This window comes from Setaria italica, chromosome II, assembly GCF_000263155.2.
Source record: "Setaria italica strain Yugu1 chromosome II, Setaria_italica_v2.0, whole genome shotgun sequence".
Taxonomy (NCBI): domain Eukaryota; kingdom Viridiplantae; phylum Streptophyta; class Magnoliopsida; order Poales; family Poaceae; genus Setaria; species Setaria italica.
The window spans coordinates 6,548,572-6,558,622 of record NC_028451.1 but is presented as its reverse complement, the minus strand read 5'-3'; the positions used below and the strand labels follow the sequence as shown (position 1 = coordinate 6,558,622).

Sequence of the window (10,051 nt, the reverse complement as noted above, 5' to 3'; positions counted from 1 at the left end):
TAACAATTGAATATGTCTTCTACCTGTTGGTCGGCCTGAAATCTATTTTTTAAAAGATGATTAAGTAGTCCCTCATTTTTTTTAAAAGGAATTTTTTTTCGGCTTTTGTCTATCTTCTTATATTTTTTTTCTGCCAGATGGGCCTTGACAGCCCGCTAGGCTAATTATGCTATGGCATGTGTGCCAATCCAGCATAGTCTGGGCTAGACCCTGGCATGATAATGTGTGTGAGACGGTACTGGATGTGTCTACATGGGCTGTGTCTAATGGGCCATAGCGCACATTGTGTGTTGGGCTGGGCCAGGCTGCCCGTGCCCGTACTATTGAGGTTTTGTTTCTACTTTCTACATTAAAAGCAACACTAAAGTGTATAATCCGCATATACTTACAGGGAGGATTGATGCATGAAAAGAATGGTGTAGGGTACTGGATGCAATAAGCTCAATACCATTACCATCAGCCAATAAGCTATATAGCACACATTCAAAATACTTGGTGAAGGTGACAGTGCAAAATCCGAGAGGTCACTCACCAGCCCATGCTTCTTCTCTTCAGAAACTTTACATGGCACATGGGAGAAAAAAAAGATGGAAAAAAAAATCACTAGGGTCTAAGGCACATGCACATGTTACACACTACCTAGGAGGGAACAAGATGCAGATCAACGCTGTATTGCACACTTGAATGCTTGGTTACATTTTTTTCATGGTGACAGCACTCACACTACACACTAGAAGTAGTCATGGGCAATTTGAATTCTTGCCAGGGCCACCGTAGTAGAAATAGGTGCCCCAGTCGCCATTGTTACCGTTCTGAACGTCATAGCAGTTGGACTGCTCGGTGAAGGTGCCCACCCCCTTTGGGGCACTCAGCTGGTTGCTGCTGTCCACCACCTGAATGTTCTTGAAGTAGCTCGCCTTGCTGAACCCTTCCTCGGGGAAGTGCCCGCTGCCCATCTGGGTCGTTGTGTGCGCACCATCAGGCTCCGAGTTCACCACCTCACCACCCCACTCGATCATCGAAGCACTGTCGGCAAGGTAGGAGAAGAGGAAGGATGGCCAGTAGCCGAGGACATACTCCTTGCCAAACTGCATCCACCAGTTGCCTTCCTTTGGGTCCTGCAGCTCAAAGGGCACACAAATTGGAATCTTTAGATAAATGATAAATCAAAAGGTACTTAACTATGCTGTGCATGTGGTTTGGAGGAAACCATTTTGAAACACTAGGTGTGAGCATGGGCAGGAGCATTTTTGTACCAAGTGGGCAGAGATTCTCTGGCCCTGTGGTTCGTGTGCTGATTCTGAAGGCACTAATGTGGTGAGGCCTGATGATTAATTTAATTGCTTAATGCTCACCTTCCAGATCAGGATGCTGATATCGTACTGGGAGCCAGCGTAGTTCGAGATGGGGAAGATGCTCGCCCCCATGGCGATCTCGCTGTTGATCTGAATGAACCCCGAGCACAAGATGTTGTAGCACCCTGTTGCCTGGTATGCATCGCTCTGCAAAATACACGATAGGAAAGCGATGCAGCAGTCAGAGTTAATACATCAAGGCAAGAATGTCTGCCAATCAAGTACTGAAACACATTAATTATTCAAGCACAAGGTACTGAATTTGTGAGACTTACAGTCCAGTATGTGAACAGCCTAGTGTTGTTGTCTCCATAGAGGTCAGGGCTAACCTGATGAACCAAACATCACATAAATGATAAGGCACACACTTCGGGTTGTATGCGACCGCGAAAATGGTCAGCATTCACTTGACACAACTTAAGAAGTCAGCTTCTTTACAGTACCTGCCAACCAGCCTCTATGCTGTTGAGATCCTCCCCAAATGAACCCCCCAAGATCCAGAGCTGGGACAGGCTAAATTCGTTAGCCTGCTGAATCTTGGGCTCCCACACATTAATTGTGGCCTTCGCACCGTAGTACTTGTCACCCTCAACGTACGCTATCGCGTGCTGAATTCCACAATGACAACAGTTCAGTAATCAGAACATGTCAATGTAACCAAGCTCTTCAATCTCAGCAAGATAAACCATGTGGACGTACTTGGTGACCACCCTCACTGAGCATGTTAGGATCAACAGACAGTGGGTTCGGAGCAGTATGCCGCTTCCTGCCATAGCGCTTCATGGAGCTCGCTCGGAGCAGGTCATCCTTCTTGGTTCTCCTGATTGGAACCGTGCCCTCTGGACATCTGCCATTTCGATGCCACATTTGGAGCATTGGCTTCTCTCTGGCATTGTTCGAGCCTATGCTGCTCTTGACATCATCATATAGACCTTCAGGGTGGTAGGCCGGCCTAAACTGCAAGGATAGAGATTTTGGGCAGGTTTAAAATAGTGAGTGCACAAATTAACCATTTATAGGTTTGCTTTGCTTCCTGAAAAGATTTGAGAGGTTGGCTGCTGACTCACCTGTATTGTGTGGTTCTTGAGGAGAGGATGGTCGAAGGCTGGTTGGTGGGAGATGGGCACGCAGTCGATGATGTCTCCATCTGGGCTCTGAGGAATAAAACTTCTATCAGTGTCAGATGGAAAAGGCACTGCTCTAGCCAAAAGCAATGCTCATGTCAACTTTGGTTTTTCAAAATGTCTACTTCATTCAAAATGAAGCTTCAGGATTGCAACTTTTAAGGAGAAAATAAAGAAGAAAATATCAAATATGCAACATTAAGCTGGCATTGTAGAACTCTGCAAATTCTTTGAGCTCAGAAACTCTGAAACTCAAGCAGGAAGCAAAATGTTCAGAAATTCAAGGCTTTGCCCCTTTTCAATCAGAGAATATGACTTTGCAAGAGCCAGCCTGTCCGCAATAACCATTCATCTTTTTCTGCTCTAGTCCGCTTGAATTTGCATTGCCTACCTCTAAAAGGCGAGAACTTTTTTAAAACAATTCTCCAAAGTGAAAGCGAAAATTTACCAGCGAGGATAGCCCAAAACCAAAAGAATCAGATAAAAGGCAGCCTTTTTCATTATTGAATAATGAGGACGCAATGCAACTTCTCACTGAAACTGCCTCGAATCCTACAAAATGCAGATAAAGTAGCAAACCAAGAAAACACAGGGGAAAAGAAAACATTAGCCCCAAGAACACATCTCCCAACCAAAGCATCTGGCTGCAAATAGACCCCATTTTGAATTCGAACTCCCATTTTGCAACCATTTCTTCAGAACTCATCAGCACATAGCTCAATGAGAACTCAAAAGAAAGAGCATCATTTCAAGCTCCACGGACGAGTAGGCGCCACCCACCTCGATGCTCTTGACGGCCGGCTTGTTGAGCCGCTTGAGGTGCCGGTGCACCCTCCCCGCCGGCGACCTGGCCTCCGCCGCCGTGGCCATCCACAGCACCCACGCCGCCGCAACAGCCACCACCCACGACGCGGGGCCGCCGCCGCGCGCCCTCGCCATGCGCTCCCCACACTCGCGGCCGCAGCACGCTGTCTCCTCCCACCGCTCAGGCGCTCAGCTCAGCCACGCCCAGCAAAGTGAAGACAGCAACGGCGCCTTCTTTTTCCTCTCGCCCCCTCCCCTCTCTCGAAAAATTCAAGAGCGCCCTTTTCCCTAACAGAAATGCCCCCACACGCCTGCTGCGGCGAGGGGCGATCCGCGAATACGGGGAGAATGCAGGGGGTGCAGGGGGCCTCGCGGCCTCCCGTGAGCTCGCAAGGCTGCTGCTACTGCTGGGTAGTGGCCGAGTGGGGGAGTGTGCAGTGGCGAGCTCGGTGGGAAGCGGGCGGAGGAGAGACTGGTCGGCCTGCAAGCCTGCGCTACTCGCCATGGCTTTTGCCGTTTCCGAGCTTCAATTTTGGGTGCATGGACGAAACTGCCCCTCCCCGTGCTCCATGATTCGCGAATTATTTAGGCGCACAGCGTGGATGCCGACGAGTGAGGTCTGCGACGCTGACGTGTGGGGCCCGCGTGAAGGTGAGGGCCAATCAGATGGAGGAGGGGGTGCTGGGAAAAATGCTTCCAACGACATTACGTGCAGGCAGCGTTTTGAAAATTTCCTACTCTGAAGTGTAAACACCGCCTTTGTCATAAAAAAAAAACAGTTTTTCTTTTTCTTGCAGCAAAAAATGTTTGTGTTTGAAAAAAGAGGCATGTTACTATACTTTGGCAAGCTGGACTGGAGTGCCACGTGGGATGCAACAAGTGGCACGGCTTGATGACAGGGTGACAAGACTCTTGCCGAATAGTTTGGTGACAGGCCGACATGTGTGCCATGTGGAACAGGATGACATGGAACTATGCACCAATCCGTCGTCGAGCAGCAGTGTGATCCGTCACTTCTATAGTTCTATGTTCAAAATCCTGATGGACCAAAACAAGTGTAAAAAAAAACTCTTTTCAAGATGAACTAGTACTATTATTTTTTTTAAAAAAAAGATATGATCAATGCGTATCGTGAGCTAAAATCGAATGGCTTGTTACTAATTAAACGGTATTTTGCACTTTACCAAGATGCCAACATAATCTTAAATTAGAAAAATCCCTGAGAACAAGATTTTTAGGGTGCTGAGGATGAAACAGTGCTAGGCTGCTAGGAGGTATGATCACAGCAATGTTAATAATTTCTTCTTTGCTACTACACTCGTAATTCTTCTCTTTTCTGTCAATATTTTTCTTAAAAAAGGCATTCTTTATTTTTTCTGAGATGAGCAAATCGCATACTTGCATTCTTACAAATTCCTTAAATTATCTGCAAGCCTACATTGTCATGTGTGAGCAAATAAAAGTATTAAATTTAACAATACAAATCCTGACGGAACGGCCGTCTCGCGTGAAATTCTGCTCCGTATAAGAAAGTAAATTCAAGCGAAATTCATCGTCCAGAATGGGACTATTTTCTTTTTCTTTCGAAGTTCAAGCCAACGAGACCGACTTGTGGCGACCGACGGGGTGCCCCTAGCATTTCTGCAGCTCTAGGTGGTGGTGCGCGGGCCCCGGCCTCCTGTCTTGTCCACTGTGGCGCCACCCGTGCCCAGCGACACGTCCCGGTCCGACCCTGCCCCCCGCGCCCGTGCACTCGTCACAGGCACTAGTTTCGCCCGCTCCCCACTGACGTGTGGGTCCCGCTCATCATACGGTCCTACCTGTCACGAACAAAGCTAGCTGAGCTGCCGTGTGTCTATCCCTTCCGCCGCTGCAGCCTGCCCGCGAGCGAGCGTGCCAGCCACTGGCCACTGCTGTCAGCGGGCGGGCCCCACGTGAGGGGCGCCTCGTGCCGGGGCCGGAGCATTGGATTCGCTCGGGTGAAGGCGGCAGCACATGCGGTGGACGGCTGTCGAGGGTGTGCGGGGATGACATGTGGGCCTCTATGTTTGACTTGATCGGGCCCACACGCACGAGAGGGAAGACCGTGTGGGTGAACATGGGCGTGCGTTTACGTGCAGCGGAGTAGCACGAATCACGAGAGTGATTGTACTCCTAGCCTTTGCTGTGTTGATGAGCTTTGGCTTCACCAAAAGCCCTTTTATTTACCCTTTTTATGCTGCGTGTGTGGCTGTGTGTGTGTCTGGTTAGTGCCAAAAGATTGTGATCCAGAAAGATATAACGGCCGAGATGGACCATGCATGGGCCAATGCTTGAGCATGGTTTTTTCCTCATCAGGACATGTATTTTACTTGCTTTATTATCACTACGGAATTCTGCTCATCATCTTAGCCAGCAACTTTGTTTATTCGTTTGATAAGTTACATGAGCTAAGGCCGACTCTCTCTTTGAGTTGTATGCATCGACCAAGTTTTGCGAAAAGAAAATTTTATGGACAGTTCTTGGTCCAAATTCTCATCCCGATCCTGATATTCTCAAAATGCACATGACACCTTTAAATTTGTCCTAAGCTCTCGTCATGGTCCTTAAATCTATCCCGAACTCTCGTACTGGTGACGGTACTCTCTAAATACACATAGTAGTTTCTAAACTTGTCACGAGCTCTCATCCAAGTCCATAGCCACTAAAAATTTGAATGAGATTGAACTTAGTTTAAAATCCCTATGACAGTACCGGATCAGGATGAGAACTCAAGATAATTTTAATGACTGTTGATGATATTTACTCTTTACGCAAAACATAGGCAATGTGCACACTCAGCACGTTGGATCAGCAGCCATTCGGAGTTAGTACCTAGCGTTTCCATTTACTCCTCCGTCCGAAATTATTATTCGTTTTAACTCTAAAAAATCAAAATGAATAATAATTTGAGACGGAGAGCTTAAATGCTAAGTACTCTGAGCGCATCGGCCACTTCAAGAAGGTGCCCACACTGGTGTTTAACATGAGCCCATTGAAACCTTGCAAATACTGTATCAGTAGTAATCATAAGATTACATTCTGCCTCGGCCGGCCTCGTTCGGTCTCGGCTTCTCTCGGGATACCAGTGGTCAATGCTACAGGAACATCCAGTCAATGCAGGCCTGCACTGCAGCAGCAAGCCAAGAACCTCTACCATTACCATTACCCATCATTGGCTTCCGGTGGGACCCACTGTCAGGTACTCAGGCATTAACCATGTTGTCCTTTCACCCGCGATAGGATAAAATTGAAGCTTGCGTTCAGGAATCCAAAGATGATGGATTCGCCTCTGACTCTACCTTGGAGTGAATGCCAGTCGCCCTGAATCAGCAACTGGCAGCATCATGGGTCTAATTTCGCCATCTGACGTGATAAAAATGAGGCAGTGATGCGTGTTTCCTCCATCCCTGAATAACTATCGTCTTCGTTCCCGATGAACAACTTTGATTAAATATATATAAAAAAATATTAATATTTATGATACAAAATTAATATCATTAGATAGATATTTGAATCTAATTTTTTAATAAATTTATTTGAAGATACAAATGGTGCACGTATTTTTCTACAAATTCAGTTAAATTTGTAGCACGGAAACCAAAAGTGACAGTTATTTAGAGATGGAGGGAGTACGGGTAATGTTAAACTCAATTATTTTATCTACTGACGTAAAAAAAAAGTTACAACGTTTTAGGCTCCAAAAGAAAACAGCCTTTCTTTGGCCCAGCACAAGCCTGATCCATCCTAAAACTTGTTGGGTTACTTCTGACACTGCCTCTTTCCCTCCTCTGCCGCTGCCTTTTGAAGGAGACTTGCAACTTTGGAAACTTACTAGAGTTTTGTCGAGCAGAAGCTTCACCACTCATGCGTTGCTCGATTTGCTTGTTCCAGAAGCTGCGTCCCTTCCCAAAGCCACAGAATCATAGCAAAAAGGATCAGGTGGAATTCATTCCCAAATAAGGTCTTATTTAGTTGCCCAACTTTGGACAACCAAAATTACTGTAGCGTAACTGTAGCATTTCGTTTATATTTATGAATTATTGTCCAAATATTGACTAATTAGGCTCAAATGATTCGTCTCGCAAAGTACAACAAAACTGTGCAATTAGTTTTTGATTTCGTCTACATTCAGTACTCCATGCATGTACCGCAAATTTGATGTGATGGGCAATCTTCTTTTTGCATAGTGCCAAAGTTGGGATTTTGAGGGGAACTAAACAGGGCCTAAATTGCAATCTCCCCAACTTTTCATGCATGTCTTCTCCCTCATCAACTCTCCTAAATCCATTCATCTTTCTCCAAGTAATTATTACTCATGCACTACAAATTAAAAATAAAATCCAAATCATTACTATTGTGTGCGGTGCTCACACAACTCAACTCAACTAACAAAAACCGCATTATTATTGCGCTATCTCGCCAACATTATTGCGCCAATGCAACTTTGCGAGGGCACTACCATAACCATCAAAAGGATACTCCATGGATGGAGGTGAGCCATCCCATGTATGATTCTATGATGTTGGCACTCATGAAAATTCACTGTACCTTTGCTAAGTTCATTTCCATTTTCTTTCCATACAAACCATACCCTCAAACATTTGCCTTTGCACAAAAGCCACTTTTCTCTCATGCATTTTTCAGCCAGGCCACTTTTTGCCCAAAGATTTGTAAACTATTTCCCCCATGCACTATCACATGAGCTCAGCATGTCACTTTGCCACGCAAGAAAGGTGTGTGGACGGAGGGAAGGGAAGAAGCCTCACATGGGTTGCTCTTGCTCGGTTGCTTAGCTAGCGGGTGGATTTGTCCACTCACGCCAAGCCCAGAAAGTGTACCCTTCGATCTTCCTACCACCAGCATGCATCTGTTTTGTTGAGCGAGAGATGCTCCTGACTCCTGATGAGGCAATGCTGCAGACAAATTTGGAATGAAAATGAAAGAAAATCGAGGGCACCATGCTGGGAATCTTTAGGGTTGTCAGGAAAGGGAATAAGGTCATAATATTATACTAAATTGAGAAGATGTTTGGAAATTCACCTGCCTGACATTCCCACTTTATGTGATCAAGAGATGTTTGGAATTTCGTACGGTTGGATGCTTGTTATGAAATTATTTTAAATTGCATGGGAGTCCCCCCCCCCCCCCTATTCTTATTGCATTCCAAATGTTTCTAAACAAGCAATCAATTGTTGCTTTTCATTAAAATGAGAACTTAATGCTAGCTCCTTGCAAGTGGTACTGTGATATCCCAATCATGCTGCAGCACCCTTTAGTTAAGAAAAACAAAATTTTCTAATCTCCCATCATGCAAATGCATTGCTCATGAGCCACAGCAAAGGGGCATCTTTCCTCTACGCACAAAGGGGCATAATAACCTAATTAGGCGCCATGATCCCAAGTCCACAGCTGTGATCACGTCGCCAAATTACTTGCATCCACAAAATGATGGCTCATGCCCTACCACTATTGGTGGGCGGCAAAAGATGGGCACGGATTATTGTCTATAATACAGCGTCAGCTTGGATTCTTTGGAAACATTATTGTGAAATGAGAGGGTCAGTCACATGACACTCAACACGGTGCCCATTTGGTCTTGTTGAAATCTCTTTCCTGCAGGGTTTCTCACATTTATTTTTTTAAAAAAAAATTGACTTCAGCATTCCAAACACGGCCTAAGTTATAGGAAAAATTTGATGGTGTTTCAATCTGCCAAACAATCAAACTTACAGTGGCATGCACTGCAAGAAACCAAAAAAAAAAAAAAGAAAGAAGCAAACGTTGGCCACAACCACAACGGCGTCGGCCGAATTCAGGTACGCGTATGCGATCCAGTCCGGGAGCAGGCGTATTATGGCGTTTGTCTACAATGGCTGGAAGAGGCCAATGGCCTAGGAGACACAGACAATAATGCAACAATGTTTGTCCTCCAAAAAGGCTGCTGCTAGGACTGTACCATGCATGGTGCACAGGGGGAGAGGGGGCCCTTTCACTTTCTCACAGTCTCTGTCACTCACTCACTCACGGCAGCTGATGAGGCTGCTGGCTGATCCTGATCATGTGCACGCCATGGCATGGTGGTCACTGCTGGAGTGCCGGGACAATGGAGGTTGGGGGAGGACCCTGCTTGCGCTCCACTTATGGAGGCTATCCAGGGCTGTGAAAGCTACATGTCATCCACTCAGAAAAGCCAATCATTTGGGGATGGACATATGGAAAAGTATGAGCATCCAATCATGCCAGATAAACTCACTGTCAAAAGAGCATATATGTAGTGTAGGTAGCCAGGTAGGTAGGAAGGTGTGGATTAGGATGAGATTAATGACTATGTGTGTACATGCTGAGAGGTTCTGCAAGATTTACCAGCCATATGCAGTTGCAGTAGGTAGTCACATGCATGGTGTACACACTGTGCACATTCAGACAGTAGCAGGGATCCAAAACCCAAAGTTAGTTCCTGTTCACATACTTTGCAGATGGGTACAAACATGCCTTTTATGGGATTTGGAGTTTCTGCAGTCTTCTTCAGCATCTTGCAAACACAAAAGACTCGGACAGATGCCAGACACATCTCAGTACTTGGGTTAAAGGTAACATGTACAAAGGGGAAGTTGGTGAAGTTTCAAAAGTTAAAAAACTTGGGAACACACGGGACCAGTGGTGGACTGGTGGTGGAGACTGGAGAGGTGGTTTAACCTTCTACTAGTTCCAGCCTTCCAGGTTTCAGAATCCATCTAAACGGAGAAG

General features: G+C 45.9%; 1 protein-coding gene across 1 annotated transcript; it reads right to left on the bottom strand.

The window, feature by feature from the left end:
• Positions 1 to 431: 431 nt before the first annotated feature.
• Positions 432 to 3,780, bottom strand: LOC101753447. Its single transcript, XM_004955729.4, has 7 exons — positions 3,260 to 3,780; positions 2,423 to 2,509; positions 2,055 to 2,312; positions 1,799 to 1,963; positions 1,631 to 1,684; positions 1,356 to 1,502; positions 432 to 1,118 (listed from the first exon to the last, which is right to left on the bottom strand). The coding sequence occupies exons 1-7, from the start codon at positions 3,416 to 3,418 to the stop codon at positions 741 to 743; spliced, it is 1,248 nt and encodes a 415-aa protein (XP_004955786.1). The 5' UTR covers positions 3,419 to 3,780; the 3' UTR covers positions 432 to 740.
• Positions 3,781 to 10,051: the final 6,271 nt, after the last annotated feature.

Bases quoted from the DNA above. Each gene is read 5' to 3' on its own strand.
- LOC101753447 (XM_004955729.4), bottom strand. From the start codon at position 3,418: ATGGCGAGGGCGCGCGGCGGCGGCCCCGCGTCGTGGGTGGTGGCTGTT. The intron at 2,313-2,422 runs GTGAGTCAGCAG...CTATCCTTGCAG, and splicing joins TCAAGAACCACACAATACAG to TTTAGGCCGGCCTACCACCC. The intron at 1,964-2,054 runs GTACGTCCACAT...TGTGGAATTCAG, and splicing joins TCAGTGAGGGTGGTCACCAA to CACGCGATAGCGTACGTTGA.